The 16,931-nt window shown below is 42.1% G+C and overlaps 1 protein-coding gene across 1 annotated transcript in view; it reads left to right on the top strand.

Annotated features, from left to right (window-relative positions):
• CDH4 (cadherin 4) overlaps positions 1-16,931 on the top strand; it is a 503,915-nt gene that overhangs the window by 443,219 nt on the left and 43,765 nt on the right. Inside the window, exons 5-7 of the mRNA XM_018560236.1 lie at positions 3,195-3,350; positions 10,281-10,425; positions 15,504-15,676. Coding sequence (XP_018415738.1) covers positions 3,195-3,350; positions 10,281-10,425; positions 15,504-15,676 — 474 coding nt within the window. The remainder of the gene's footprint in view (positions 1-3,194; positions 3,351-10,280; positions 10,426-15,503; positions 15,677-16,931) is intronic.

The following is a 16,931-nucleotide window of genomic DNA, read 5'->3' on the forward strand; positions in this document are numbered from 1 at the left end:
CCCCCCTGCCCCCCATGTGTCCTCAGTCTCTTAACACGTTTCACCATTATGGCTTACTCATAGGGATATGAGACTCTATAAGCCGTAATGGTGAAACATGTTAGGGCTGAGGACACATGGGGGGAATGTGAGATGTGTTTCTGCTCCAGTGAAGACCCGTGGAGTGCGGCACTTCTTGAATTTGTGAAATAACACACGCAATGAAAAGAAATAACAAATGCTACAAAAACTGATAACAACAGCTTCCTCTCAGTTTTTCTAAAATCAATCCAGAGGCTTAATATATCTCTGAGCTGATTGGTCAGAGCAGCTACTGCTAATTTTGTAAGCTCTGTGAATTCTATCCCCGGCTTTAGTGCAATCCAAGATGACGTAATATGAAGATTATTTTGTCAATTGGTGTGTTGGGACTCCCTGCTCCCATAGTCATTACTGTTTGTGGAATTCATTCACATGTCACCCTTCCCATGCTGAGATCTTTATTCACCCCAATGTGGAATTCAAAGATCTCTGATCCTAACAGTAATTCCAGGAGCTGTCCACATTGAAATCTGACCTTTCACAGATACCCAATGCGGGCGTGTACTTCTGTCTTTCTACTTATATGCCAGTGCCATGCCTATTTTATCCTGGAGACATCATTCCACAGGTTCCCTGTAGGTGAACCCTGATAATGCAGCACTGTCTCTAAGGACTGAAGAGACAAACTTTAGACCACCAAACAAAAATAGGTGAATCACAGTCTTTGATTTGCTATGCAGGGGGTTGCTGGTGGGTGATACTGGGGGAATTTGAGTACTTTACACTGCTTGCATTAAGAATATATTTATTTAATGATTTATTAATGAACACGGAGCTACAATAATATGTACCTTTTATATGTGCTTGGAGTCCAGCTTTAAATAGTCTGGTCTTGTGCAGATTCTTGCATACCTGTGCTGGAAACAATCTATGATTTAAAAAGTCACCGAGAAGCAGAGAAACCAAGGTCACCAGCCAATCAGATAAGCTTGAGGAGCTCCCTCCATCCCTCCCATATAAAACCTTTATCTTCTGACACTCGGACAGTCTTAACAAGTATTAAATTAGCAACTGCCATTTATTTGTATCTCTAATGGCAACTTTTCTGCTCAGCCACTGACTAATGTCCTTATTACACTGACCACGAGCTCTGGAACCTTTCTTTGGTTTTGTAATGAGAAGCGTTCATTAATCTGCGTTTCCCTGGGTAGACCAGGACTTTATTTCAGTCTGTCACACATGTGTTCTTTGCATTATGGCCTCAATTATTTCTCCTGGGTGGTAATGGCAACTCATTGGCTGAGTCTGTCCGCTGGGAGACGGATGGCAACCCTTTACATGGTGACCTTCAGGTCTGAGAGTGAGAGGTCCGTCCACAATCGATGAGAGAGCTTATAGATGAGAGCCGAGATCACAAGAGAACAGGCCTAATATGATAGAGAACCGCAAGAAAGGTTGTGATTAACAAGAGAATGTGCTCATTACTGTAAAGTCACAGAAAATGAAGGACAATGGAATGTAGATCTAACAAAGTGACCTTCAAATAAGCATTTATGTTTCCAGGACACCTATAAAGAAGCCCTTCCAGTTTATTTTTTTTTAGATCTGTATTCCACCATCTGGACAGGTTCACATCAACTTGTTTAGTTTTCCCCTCCTAATCCACAAGTCTACTGGCACAACATCTAAAATACATGTTAATTGGGAGTCCTGCTGAATGCTTCATCTGGCCGATGGTGGTTTGTAGGCACAAGTGCTACAAATGATTATTAATGTATTTTAAATGTGGCGTATGACGGGCATAATCACCATATACCATATCATATAGAAGGTGGTTAGAAATATACACTAGGTGGTTCTTGGGGTAACAAATATTTAAAGGTACAAGGATTGCGCTATAGTCATTGTTATCGGAATGAGGTGCTATGGAGTTGGTTTTGTGAATTATCTTGGCGCACCTTGTTTTTGTATTGAATTACTCTAGTGTCACTATGTTTTAATTTGAGAAGAACTTAAAAAAGCAAACTAAAAAAGTGAGGTGAAGTTGAACAACATTAGATGATTTGAAGACATGTGTAGTATTCTGCCCAGTATACCCTTATATTTGTCGAGTAATGTCACCACTGAGTAATGTCCCCCAGGATTGCCAGGGTTATATGCTATATGTGAACCAATGTACACCTCTCTGTTATGCAATTTAACATAATGCAGGACTGCTGTTATTTTTAAGACAGGGAACTTCAAGTTATTGCCTGGAGGGTATATATTTTCTTTGAAATCTACTTTTAAATAGGAACTAGAGGAATGCTCGGTGTTTGGGGTAGGAAAGCATAATGTGCAAGTTCTACTGTTCTAGCTGCTTCAGGTTCTGGATTTGAGGGGTTCTCCCTCATAGATGGCAATGGATATGCAAAAGCAGCTTGAAGCAAGTTGACGCAGCTTAGAAGGAGGTCGCATGCAGGTCAGAAAGAGATCAGCTACAAGTCAGATATACCTGTCAGTGAACTCTGGATGATCCGAAAGCACCTCAATCTGATCCCAAATACAACAGAATGCCCCTGAAAGCGCATGCTGCATTTGTCCATTGACACAAGCTCAAGTGTATGACCAAAACCCTGCTGATCACTCTCAAGTTGGTAATTCCTAAAAGTAAACCTGTCTTGAGAAAAGTGCAGTGCTGACATTTTTGAGAATGTTTGATACCTGCCTGGGTATGACTGAAAAAAGCATAATTGTGTCACCATAGAACTTACATTCTGAAAAGAAGAGAAGAGCAATGGCAGCCTCCATGATTCTTCCATGGCAGGGATACTTTTAAGGCCACAGATGTGATGTGTGAGGCAATTACACTAATAATTTTAGCTATATAGGGCTATTAAGGTATTAACATTTTTGTTCCCATGGACTCCAGTCCTCACTTACAGGAGTTTTGCCTTCACCAGCAGGTATTACTTTGTATAATATCTTTGCAGCTGTATAAAACAAGTCATATTGCAAATGTTATGGTTGTGATATATTTGCAAATACAGTATATAGATAACATTTCAAATGATATTCAATATGTGTTTATGTTACTTTTATATAGTAGATGTATTTACACAGGACATTGCACAGGTTCTGCAATCTTTGCACAGGTCATATATCAATTTGATTTATTACTGTGTCCTCTGCAGATCCGCTCAGACAAGGACCGGGAGAGTATGATCCGATACAGCATCACAGGAGTTGGAGCTGATCAACCCCCTATGGAAATTTTCAATATAGACCCCATCTCTGGCCGAATGTATGTAACAAGACCGCTGGACAGAGAAGAGAGATCATCGTATCATGTGAGTAACAATATACTTGTTGTGGTACCCGATGTTATACTACCATTGTTGCCCATAGTATCCAATCAGATTTTTTTTATTATACCGGTATTACAAGGTCAAAAATCATATTTGGTTACTCCTTTGAGACCTTTTAGAACACAAGGGGGTCCGGTAAACTATGATTTGCTCTTGTACAGGAATGCAAAGTGTCCAAAGGCACATCTGATTGTGGAGCATTGCATTTCACTATTATGTAGTTTATTAGGCACAGAAACCACAATCTTGATTGTTTTGTGCCATCGCCCTCTTGGTGCAATACTGCACACCTCCATTGTGCCAGATATTGACAGACTCATTATCTGAACCGTTATTGATATGGCGGAAATTGTGTTGGTTTTTTTAACTACATATCATCTTTTTATTTTACGCTCTTTGAATTAAACTATTATTTGGTGAATCCCCCCACCCCCCCAAAAAAAATCAGTTTTGCATGCACCAAATATTTGGCGCACTGACAATAGTATATCTGCTACCCATTGCCCCAATTATTCCACCCACTCCTAGGATTTCACCAGCGCTTCCATGTCCAATGGACATTAGTATATCTTCTACCCTTTGCCCCATTTATTCCACCCACTCCTAAGATGTCAAAAGCGCTTCCATGGCCAATGGACATTAGTATATCTTCTACCCATTGCCCCATTTATTCCACCCACACCTAGGATGTCGGCAGCACTTCCATGTCCAATGAACATTAGTATATCTGCTACCCATTGCCCCATTTATTCCACCCACACCTAGGATGTCGGCAGCACTTCCATGTCCAATGAACATTAGTATATCTGCTACCCATTGCCCCATTTATTCCACCCACACCTAGGAGGTCACCAGCGCTTCCATGTCCAATGGACATTAGTATATCTGCTACCCATTGCCCCATTTATTCCACCCACACCTAGGATGTCACCAGCGCTTCCATGTCCAATGGACATTAGTATATCTTCTACCCATTGCCCCATTTATTCCACCCACACCTAGGATGTCACCAGCGCTTCCATGTCCAATGGACATTAGTATATCTTCTACCCATTGCCCCATTTATTCCACCCACACCTAGGATGTCAGCAGCGCTTCCATGTCCAATGAACATTAGTATATCTTCTACCCATTGCCCCATTTATTCCACCCACACCTAGGATGTCAGCAGCGCTTCCATGTCCAATGAACATTAGTATATCTTCTACCCATTGCCCAATTTATTCCACCCACACCTAGGATGTCACCAGCACTTCCATGTCCAATGGACATTTAAAATGTATGGAGAGTCAAAACCTTTTCTTTTATAGCTTTTTTGGATAAAGTGGGGGAGGGTTACAACTCCTGTCAGTTTTCTACTGGGGAGATTTGTCCTGTCTGCTTATCCTGGTGACTATTGTTACGGACTGAATGTGAAGGAAAATACAAATGTTTCATCTGTTATTGGAACAGAAATGGAGGGGCAATCTTCCATTGGGGACACTTGTCATAATGACAAACTTCTAAGAGGAAGTTTACCTTCATTTGGAGAGATTTCCTTTCACATCCTTTTGTGACATAAAGTGACATCTCCCCATTGTGACATGAATAACCAAAAATAAACCTGACAGTAGTTTTAACCATTCCCTATTCTGTCCAAATTAAAGTTGGGTTCAGGTTTCGGCTTTAATTATACTTTAATGTAGAAGTTGAGACAGTCTAAAGAGGAACCTTGACAATTAGAATTGGCCATTAGCCTAGTACCAGTCCTTCCACACTGGAGCCTTACACTGTGCTAACCCAGTAATTCGGTAATGGCTCTTTGCCCTATGGCTGCAGTATAGACTGCCCATGTACCACCCTCCCATCTGAAAATTCTATTAATTTGTCTGGTCACCCCTGCAGAAGTTGCACAGGCAATCAGTGGTGTCTCAACACTCCTCTTGTCTACAATGCCAAATAAATGGAAACTCCAGTGAACACACAATTATAAAACAAACCAGAAAAAAACCTCTGTTTTTCATAAGAAGGGTTTATTACATCTCTCTCCCTGGACTGAGCCTGATGAGAGATATACCTCTGTAAAGGAGAAGTAGACGCGCCAGACCGATCAGTGTATGATGCTTCCCAATACTGACTGGTGTTCACACATTGTAAAGATGATGGCACGGAATATTCATAGCATCGCTGAAGCTACAGAGGCCTATTACAAAGCCTGAGAATTGCGTGATAAGCGCACCCTGAGGGGAAGATAAATACTCAGCCTCTCAGAACGGAGCGGCCAGCACAGAAATTACCTCATTCCTAAACAATAGTTTTTCATTCCGAGTCTGAGACAGTAGTGTTTGTGCCTGGCCGCGAATCAAACCCGCCAGTGTCTGCAGAGCAGGAGCCGGGCACATCTCACTCACAAATCACTGGAATTAAATTGGATTGTTATATAATTAGAAGTTAGGATTTTGGGGCCTGTTTTAGAAGGCTTCATTCTTTGACCGAGCACCAGGTGAGGTGCTGATAAAGTGTGCCTATCGTTGTTTTCAGGGCCGATAAACCCAAAACTGCAGGTTAATTGTACGTGGATATATATTTTGTATGACTTAGATATCATACCTGACATTATGAAGTATCTTTTACTTTTGGGGCATGGGTGCATATTAAAAAGCTTGGCTGAAGCCGCCCTACTTGTACTTCTTTGTCCTGTGAAGTAACTTCTGTGGCTCTTCACATGCTACCCAGACCTTCTCAACCTACGGTGATGGGAACCAGAAGCTCAAAAAGGTACAGATTGCAGATAGGCAATAAGAGTCAGGAAAGGTGGTGCAATGCGGTAAAACCACAGTGGGTGTAGCATTCATTTATAGGTCCGCCTTTTTAAAATGTTATTTACCCAAAAAACAGAAATGGATTGCCTGGGCTTACTGATACTGGATTAATTACAATACAGCCTGCATGTTATTTCTCTGTAGAGATAAGTGAAACTCAGTGTTTTTATTTCCTCAAACTGTTGGAAGATTTTTGTAAAATTTTACCATTTCGGCAAAATGTATTTTAATCAATAGGGAAAGTGAAATGAAGATCATTGTTGATGTTTTTTTTAAAGTGCAGTGGGCTTTAAATAGCTCCTAGGGGTTACTGAAGCTATCTTGGGCATGTTCTAGTACCAAAAACAGTGAAATTTGGAGTTTTAGTTCCCTGCTGTGTCAAAGGCGAAATTTGTTATGTTGCGACAAAATGCAGTTCACCTTAATCAATTCTCTCATCCCTGCTTCTACTGTATGGTTAGTGGCCTCCGGTGTTCCTAGATTCTAGATATGCCAGGTATAGGATGCCGGGTACACCTGTGAGCGGGAGCTTCTTTAAGAAGAGGACTCGCGTCTTCAGGTGATTGCTGACTACTACATGTTGTCGCACTTCTATTACAAAATAAGAGTTTGCTTTCTTTTTTTGGCTTCCTGCTGTGTTTTTCCGAAGAAATCAAGCATAGTTATTTCCATTGCCCCAGGATACAGCTTGACTCTATTGCGCTGTCTGTAATAAATAATTTTATATACAGAAAGCAGTTTTAGATTGTTTCCCAGGACGATGAAAATAAGCTTTGGCGTCCTGGTAAGTAAAAACATGTCTGAAGAGCACAAGAGAAAGTCACATCACGAGATTAAAGCTGTTTGAAAGTGGAGACTTCCTTTAAGTTTTGGTATTTTAAAAGCTTGCAGAGATAATACCCATGTGTTCTGCGTTCAGAGGGAGGTATCATGCATCAGTCTGAGCGCCAATCATTATATCAGCACCAGCAGTGATTCCCTGCTAGAGCAACACAGCCGCAGCTTTGCTCCCCATGCACCCTATAAATCAGGGGAGAATTAATCGCTATCACCAAAGGAAGACATTGACAGGCTTGTACATGGAGCAGGGCCTCTGCTTGCATCTGACAAACACTAAGAAGCTTCCTGTGTGCTCGCCCGATTACCCTCCATATAAGCTGCCTGTCTCTGCATTGCGGTAATGACTTTCAGTTGCTTCTTAATTTTTCCTTGTCTGTCTTCTCGATGCAAGGACGACATGCTACAACATCTGTCTCCCAGCTAGAGGTGAGCAGCGCCTCATCTTTCCTGGGCTGTCAATCAATTTCCGTCAGCAGAACATATGCTTCTCCAGCTCCTGATACCAAGCCCGTCTGCAGAGAATACACTCAAATCGCAATATAGAATGTTAATATTCATTTTTTTTCATCTTACACAACCATTAGGAGTGTGCCGGGGTTGCAGCGTGCCTTGGGGACCATAACATCTTCAGCACACACATTGTTTCACATCCAAACTTTCAGAGATAAAAAGGGGGATATTTTAACACAAAGTGTTAAATAAGTGTTCTCATTTAATAATAATATATATATAAGTGTTCTCATGTATCCAGGTCATGCTATAGCTAGTAGTAGTTAGTGTTTCAGATGCCTCTTCTTTCGTTCCAATGAGTGATAAGACTCTTGGCATCACTTTTATCTCCCATTGTATCCAACCTGTACATGGAGGAGGAGGAGAAGAGGAGGGCAGTAACACCAAGTCATTGGTTCAGGTATGTGAAGGATACCTGGGTCAAGATTAGAGCATCGGAAATATAAGCTTTTAGTGAACACATAAACTCAGTGGACAAATACAACAAGTGTACATGGGAAAGGTATAGATTAACAAATCTCATTTTTTGACTATGTGCTATGTGTCAATACGAGGGGTGACTTGTCATTGAGGTCTAAGGAAAACCTACCCACACAAACCATTATCTGCATTATGACTCCCACCACCCACTGGGACACAAACACGGGGTTATTAGGACTCTACAACATCAGGTTGTGGCAGTAGCAACAAACACAGAGTCTAAAGACAGAGAACACAGACATCTCAGGAGTGCTTTAAAGTGAGTGCAACTTTACCTTCAAAACATGAACGTTAAATTTATTAGATCAAGCCATTGTACTCGCCACTGCAGAGAACCTCTGTAGACTTTTGGCTTCTTCCAAATTACAGGTCCAGACCTGAAAACTACTGTTGCTGAATCTAGTTTTTGTCAATGTTATCTAAAGTGATTTTTGGGGGGATTTTATATGTTTTATGTAAATTAGGGAAGGCTTAGATAGCCTGTCAGGTCTTTATTGCTGTTTATGTCCCCCCCCCCTGTGGAGATTCACCCACTCTATCTGTCCTGGTGGCCATTGTCTCTGGGACTGAAAGTTATTAAAAATCTAAATTGTCACCTGAAAAGGAATAGAGGGGAAATCTTCCAACAGGGACAGTGTTTGGGTGACAGCTGACTTAAGTTAGAGAGGTTTCCTCTAACAATTCCCTGTACTATACAAAAGTAGAAAAGGTTTTAGCTTTGTTTTCCTTTTAGTGTTCCTCCTAGTCATTCTCATCGCATTGAAGGGAAAATCTAAAGGTTGGTACTGGAAAGGCAAGGAAAAAAAAGGACAAGGCTTGGTTCCAATATGGACATGTGCGGAAAATGGACATGTGCGGGCATAGCAAGGATGGGTTAGAGGTGGAGCTGATTTTTTAATGTGGAAATGTTAAGTGGCTAAATCCAGTCACACAGAAGCCAGAGGTAGAGGCTGCTTTATAAAAAAAAGAGTTAACAATCCCATCTGCCTTATTCACACACACACACACACCCCATGTGTAGAATCTCTCTAGAGACATCTCTGAATAATATGACAGCATCATTTCAGTGTCAGATCATTGAACCCACACAATCATCACATCTGGAGGGGAACCAGCCGCTCACACCTCAACAGCATCATAACTGCCAGCTGCCATGATTACTTCAAGACAATCTGCACTCAGGAATGTAAACATTTATTTGTTTCATATGGAAATGTCACGACTAGCGCCAGGAACTCCAAAATCAGGGGATAAAAACTATGTTTCAATTAAGAAAAGGATCAGCATAAAAATGGCATGCCACTAGATAACAATAATGTCAGGTGTGAGAATTGGTCATGAATGAGCTTAGGCAAGAATTTCAATGTTCAGCCTTAAAGCAAGACAAATCCAACAGCTTCCTGTTTGAAAAGAACCGTTGTGATACCTACTTCTCAGCAAGCAGCAAGTCCTAACTTTGCTGTCCTCAAAAGCTAAGCTGCAAATCTTTAGCTTGCAATGCACTTCCAGTTTTGTGGGATGCCTGGTCCACCTTCTGGTACCACACTCTTGTCCCTATGTCATTACTTTGTGTTCCAATGACATATGGAAAAGAAGTTCCTTGCTGCACTGCTTACCGAGATTCCCATGCAGATATACAGGTGGGTGCTTGAAGTGACTGCGGATGGCGCCGCCAGCATGTAGATATTTGAAGAATGTCACCAGCACACCAATTTCTTTACAGCAAATTAATAGTCATTTATTGACGTGTGCTGTCTCTCGTTTTGCAAGCGCTTTTCGGGGTCGCAAAGGGTCCCCTTCATCGGGCACAGACCCTCTCTGAGCCTGATGAAGGGGACCCTGCAATGACATATGGGGTGCAGGGAGCAATCACGACCAATTCTCCACCAGTCCAGGAAGTGTGTTGGATGCTGAAGATTCTGTTACGGAAGCTAGAACTTCTTTTGAAGGGAGCAACATTTGGAATGGTTTCTTTGTGATGACAGTGTTGTTCTATATTATTGTAATTATACAGAGTTACTGGATGAATCATTTCCCCCTATTTAGCTTTATTTACTTTGGTTCTGACTCTTCAGCTTTAGAGCCAGGGGTCAGAGGGCACTTGAAGTGTGGCAATGGCTGCCCAGTTAGCCGCCTAATGTGAAACCAGCTCCTCAGAGTGAGTGTCATGTCCTCTATAATGTGGTAGTAATCTAGTTTAATCTGGATAAAGTAAAGCTAAACAATGAAACCTAATTGCACTTTTCTTTTAACTGTATTCATTTATGTCTCATGCCTCCAGCTCAGGGCACACGCTGTGGACATGAATGGAAACAAGGTGGAAAACCCTATTGATCTCTCCATCTACGTCATCGACATGAATGACAACCGGCCGGATTTCTCCAGCTTGGTGTTCAATGGTTCAGTGGATGAAGCCTCCAAACCAGGTACTGCCCCCTACTTGTGACCTTTGGTATTGCTCCTGTGCTATTAGAATGGAAATATGGATTCTAATATCTAATACAGATGGTCCTCATTCTTCTGGGAGGAAAGTGGATAAGGCTACACATTCACCACCCAATATTTAAAGTTATAGGAATAAGTTTTGTTTTGGCCTCGACTCATTTGGTATAAAAAAAAATCCCATGACAGCAATAGGTGGGTAGCTGGAGGGACACATAGACATATGAACATGAACTCCCAGCATCAGAGAAACAATAAGGATTAGACAAGGTTTGCTGGCCAGTCACTATGTCCCCTGAGAAAGGTTGTTTGTAGATGTTGTGGCTGCTCCATTGAAATTGGCCTTATTGGGAGCTTCTGCATTATATGAAGAGTATATATAAAAGGATAAGTGCGCCACAACTAAACAGTGAATGTTAAGTATTCACAACAAAAGGTCAGAGAGTATAGCCAACACACTTCTGGGTTCACAAAGTTCCTTCTTCATCAGGGCTTGTATGGCGGCATTAATGTATGATAATACCGGAGGGTAACTATAGGAAATTCAGATTAAGTCATCTGACAGAAATCTAATTCATATGGACATAATAAAATGTTTGTTATTTGGAAACAAGGCAAAGCCTTCTCCTGCAGCACTACAGAAAGTCTCTTTTATATATGTCTGGTATTAAACATCAACTCCACCTAAAGCAGATTAAACCAGGTTGGTCCATATGTGACCGTGTTAAGGAGATCTCCCCCCACCCCTGAACCCCAATAAATTGAGAGCTTGGCTTTCCTATAGAGCGTGTCGCTGACAGCAGTGAGTTGTGTATACATGTGCATTAGAGGGCATATAATACAGTGTTCCAGTGACTGATTCCTTAAAGTGGATGCTACAAATGAATACATGGAGGACTCATTGTGACTGGACTTAGCAATATCTCTGCAAAGCCAAGCTCAGCCATACCTTGAATGGAAAGAGATATCCCATCTGTGGCCCTTGATAGCTATGAAGACTGCCACGGTGATGTAACCCTGCAATAAACCTGAGCATGAAATATCTCTTGGGGTGAGGCTGCTTTTTAAACAGTTGAGCCAGCATGAATATTCGCAGCAGCATAGCTGCAAGCTGACTTGAGCCTGCGCTGCCTCTCTGCAGGAGACAGATCGTATCCAGACGAAGCACAACACAGACAAGAAAAATGGTGATTTCCTATATGTTCGCACAAGAACAAAAGCCAGGAGGTCCCTCTGGTTTCCGGGATGTTCAGTAGTCTCCAGCCCTGCGCGCGGCTTCTAATGCTTGTTGTTCCTTTGAAACTCTATTGCTTGCTTGAATGTGCTTAATAAGAGCCTTGTGCTTTTTTCTTTCTTCTACCACAATGAATAATGTACTGGAGCTTTGAAGTCACACCCTCTGGGAGTATTGCTGGTTTTCAGGAGCCGACTCTGAGTTTATGGGCTACTCTGCCAACTGACCGAGCTGGCTTGATCACTAGTGTCCTGTGTCTGTCACTGGGGACCCAAGAATTTTCATTGAGAAGCTGGCTGCAGAATGATCAAGTGAAACAGCTGGCAAGCAAATGGATTGAATAATTAAAGAATATCTAAACCCAAACAGCAGAAATGTAATATATCAGCCTACCAGTCTATAGATACAGTGGCTGCATTTGTTTCCTTTTTTTCCCTTTATTTTGACCTTGTGATCCGGCCAGTTAGTCTGTTATTTTTCAGCTTCCTTTGGCAGGCCCAGCAAAAGTGGCAGATAGAGAGTTGGGACAAACCATTTAACTCTGACAGGGGTGGCTTACAATGGTGAGCTTGCCATGGCTCCATTCCCTTTAAGGACATGGAGTAATTAGATATCTAACAAATAAAACTTCATAATAGGGTTCAGAACTGGGCACACTGATTTTGGGGGCCTCATATGTGGTATCTGCTTTTTTCTATAATAAAGAACAATGGGGGGGAATTTCTCAAAACTGGAGCAGACAAAATCTGGAGCAGCTTTGCATGGCAACCAGTCAGCTTCTATTGTCAGTTTGTTCAGTTAGGACTCAAAAATGAAAGGTGGATGCTGATTGTTTGCCATGTACAACTGCTCCAGATTTTGTCTGCTCCAGTTTTGATACACCCCCCAACCCCCCATATTGTCTCGAGAAAGTGCTCTGGGATCACTAATAATGCTGTTATATTTTGTACCCATTGGGATTAAAGGCACACTCCAGCCAAAATGTAGCCTTGAGGTACAATGCATACATGAAGAGGAGTCTATCTGCTCTGTACTGTTTTACATCCAAGCATTGCTGTAATGTACCAGTCCACCACACTGCCTTTCCCCTGTAATCTTGGAACACCTCTGTTTGTGATCCTGCCTCTCACATACAGTAAACCTGAAACAAAAAATGTCAGACTTTTCTCAAAGCCACCAATCAGATTCCAGTGTGATTTGATGTTGCAGGAAGCTGAATCAGAGAAAGTGGCACGGCACGGGGTTGAGGAGGTATCCTCCTACTGCCTCTCTCAGCTGATCCGTGTGAGCTGTGACCTCAGAGGGTTACGCAGAGCTCGGATTAAAGTCAGCTGAGCAAACTTTTTGATTTGGGCACATCTGCAATGTTCCGGAATACAGTAATAGCTCAATGATTGGTTTCACATGCTGCCTAGAATTGTTCTTTAAACAGAACAAATAACACAGCACCGGGTTTCTGCCGTCTTTGTTCAAGCTTGATCAAGTAGCTTAATAGAATAAGAATAAAAGAGAGAGAGAGGAGATAATAAGGAAGGGAAGAAAGTAAGACAATACAATACAGAATACTCCTAGAGTGGCACACAGTTATAGGGGCTCATCTCACAGAGCACGCACTTATCATGACAGCAGACGTCTATGTTTTTATAGAGTAAAAAGCATCCTTTTAACTATGGATATTGCCAGTGACCTTGGTGACTGAGAAAGCCAGCTTTGTCCCCATTCATATGCAGTGTGATACATTCAATAGTACATAGAAACGCCTACAGTACATAAGCCGGACAAAAAAGGTTTTCAGGGTTGTGACTAGACACTGGGAAAGCCCTATATGAGTAGCAAAAGGTTTTCCTTTTTAGACAGGAAAATATAGAACATTGTATATAATGTATATATATACATAAATATATATATATATATATCTATATAGATATAGATATATATATATACAGTATATCACATTTGCACCCAGTAGATGGCATGTGTACGTCTGGTACTAGAGGGTTTCTGACAGCTGATTTACTTTACAGACCAGGATCTCAGACTACACACACAGCTGAAGGACATTGAGATGGGACACCCCCTCTTCTCTTAGTGCAGACGTTAAATGCTTAGATCGTTAGTCTGCAGGACCAGGCAAAAAGTGCAGTGCTAGTTCTGGGCTTTCATGTTAGAAAGTACAGCATGCACGCTCACACTAGAAAAAAATTTAAGCTGTATTGAATATGTATTTCTAAAATAAAGATTTTGTGCTATACGGTAAGATATTATCAGGATCTGCATGCATTGAAGAATGGGCATGGAGCTATTGCCCTGTATGTGAGACTGCCAGGTACTGGAATACATGTTTTCTTCCCAATGTAAGGAAAGTTCATGAATATGTAAATTTGCAATTGTTGATTCCTACTCCTCATGTTAATTCAGCCTTCAACTTGTTCATTAGACTGGAGTGACCCTTTAAGAGTCAGTCTAGCCGCTTCTGCCTTTATCATCGGACCAGTCATTTCTGCCTCACTTGACTGTCCCCCGAGAGATGAATGCCGGCGAGCTCGGCACAGATGGGGCCTGATACTTGAAAGTCATCTGCATATGACGAATTCAAATCTTTAGCCTTGCTGATTTGAACAGAAAGCCAATTACGGGACTGAGTTCGTTTTGAAATGGAGCCGTAATTTGCAGCTTGTGAAATTAATCCTTTAAAGAGCACAGTGGCAAACACGCTCTGGCTCATATCAAGTGCCGGCATCCTGAAGTCCCCCCATTTGCTCCTTCACTGTTAATACAATTAATGAAGAGGTGTTGAACCATCTCACCCGGAGAGAGAGGAGATTTAAACCTGATCTTTGATTACAAGGCCGGACTACAAGGGGAAGCGAGGAAACTCAGAATAGCATGCAGGTGTAAGCTCTTACCTTCCCTGTCTAGACCTTAAAGGGGAAATCCAGCCGATGACATTTTCAGAATGATAGAGAGTGAAATCTATCACATTGCAATGTGTTTGTCACTAAAGCAGAGATAGCGACAGCTGTATTGTCTCTGCTGAAGGGAATTTACCATTGGTGACAATCCTGCACCTGTGGGCTATGCTAATCTTCTGAGGGCAATCCCAAGCGATTTGCTTCATGGGATAGTTAAAGTAGATGCTGATCACATGCAGCCTCTTTGCAGCCACTACCTGTCTAAATGCACTCTAGTGATGGCTGCAATGCATTTCTCAAAGCGGGTTTCCTGATGTTGGACCATGCCTGTGTAATATGTGTCAGCACAGCCACTTGTATTCTTCATTGGTAGAGCGTGTGACAGGGTGACAACACAGGCCAATAGTTGGGGGACAGAGAACTGATTGAACAGGAAGTGCCTCAACAACTACCTGCTTAGCATAGTCACCTGATATGATTATTTAAGCTGTGCTTGGAAGTGTACACAGCAGTAGTGCTGAACTTAAAATGCGCATGCATGGTAATTTTACTCAACAGCTGATGAATGGCACAGCACAGATACACAGAGATGGGGCTGGCAAGATGGCGGCTTGGGGTTACGTTTGCTTAAATGGTTTCGTGGCAGAACTTCTTATTGGCTTATAAACTTCCTCCTCCAGGTGATAGTATGCTTCACAAATAATGGTAAAGGATTTTATAGAAAGATGAACATCTAACATAAGAACAGGTCAGCTATATTTTTAGGAAACACTGGCCCTTTTGGAGGTGGAAGGTATGAGCGGCTCTGACACAGTCAGGGCAGGTGGGAGGTTTGCAAAATGGGGGAAGTGGTACAAACATCATCCCAGTGTGGTAATATTTCCCTCATTTCCATTTCTTATTTCTGTGTTCTCAGGTACCTATGTGATGACAGTGACGGCACACGATGCTGATGATATCAACACGTCGAATGGGATTGTCATGTACCGTATCATGGCGCAGAGTCCACAAAGCCCCTCCCAGGATATGTTTGTGATTCACAGCGAAACAGGAGTCATTAATACGGTGGCCGCAGGTCTGGACAGAGAGGTGAGCAGGGTTTTTGTTGCTTCTGCATTTTCAAATATTGGAACAATATTGGTATTCTAGGATCCCCTGGGCACCACTTTAGCCAAGTGTACTGGACGTGACCAGCACGGCTGTACATGATGTGGCCAGCAGGGTTGTACTGGACTTGGTCAGCAGGGCTTTACTGGGCATAGCCAGCAGGGTTGTACTGGGCATAGCCAGCAGGGCTGTACTGGACTTGGTGAGTGAGGAGGCGTAGTTGGGATTAAGCTGTCAGCTACTCTATGTATATAAACAACTAGAGCTCCTAACCACAGCATAGAAGGAGGCAGAATGTGGTGGCTTCAGTTGGCACAGTTATAACACTCTCATAGAGTGGGTTGTCACCTTTTTAAACACAGAGAAGCATGGTCTGTGTGAGATCAATGGACTGTACAGAAACTAGAATCTGAATGGTGCAAGCTGCTGGCAAGAGGAGTCGTATGCATTAGGGCAGAGATTTGATAAACATATTTCAGCACACTGGACATGTAGAAAATAAATGCAATAAGACTATGAAGCTGTAATGTACCCGACTCTTGTCTGCTAGATCATTCACGTCTAGTTCTCACGTCCAGACATCTGCCCAGCTATATTACCCGTACTCACTAGTAATCGGCCTCTACAAATTACCTGTGTAATGTATGCAAAGCTCATTAACTCATAAGCTGTATGGAAAATCTGGAGGGAGTGTGTGCAGTGGGCCGGTTTTGATAAATCCAAGGCAAGTAGGAATCTATCCGCTGCCACCACCGCAACAACTGACGTCAACAAAACCATCAATTACAAAAGAGGCCAAACAAAAGTGACATTACAAAATGTCTGCACATAATTCTGTATTCTAAATTCCCCCTTGTAATATGGCATAGGCCTATGCTGCCTCTTCCTCGTTCAGTGTTCAGATCTGACACTCGGTGTCTCTTCATATCTCTTCATTGTGATATATGTTTGTTTTCACAGGGACAGGTAAGGTGAATGGGAAACCTCTATAGGTTCTTCAGATCACCGCACTGTGTTGCAGCACACACACTATGTTTTGTGTTATTTATGTGTTGTGTTAAGGAAAATTACTGCATGGTAGTATTATCATTCCATTACATGGTGACTGTAGAGCTTTTTTTATTCTTAATTCATGGATAAATGCTCATCAGTACCCGATACAAGTATTGCTTCAGTCAGTGCATACACTCATTGGCCATGAAATGACAAACCATGCCATACCAGAATAGGCCGAGGA

This window comes from Nanorana parkeri, unplaced genomic scaffold (genome assembly GCF_000935625.1).
Source record: "Nanorana parkeri isolate BGI_ZX_2015 unplaced genomic scaffold, ASM93562v1 scaffold17, whole genome shotgun sequence".
Taxonomy (NCBI): Eukaryota; Metazoa; Chordata; class Amphibia; order Anura; family Dicroglossidae; genus Nanorana; species Nanorana parkeri.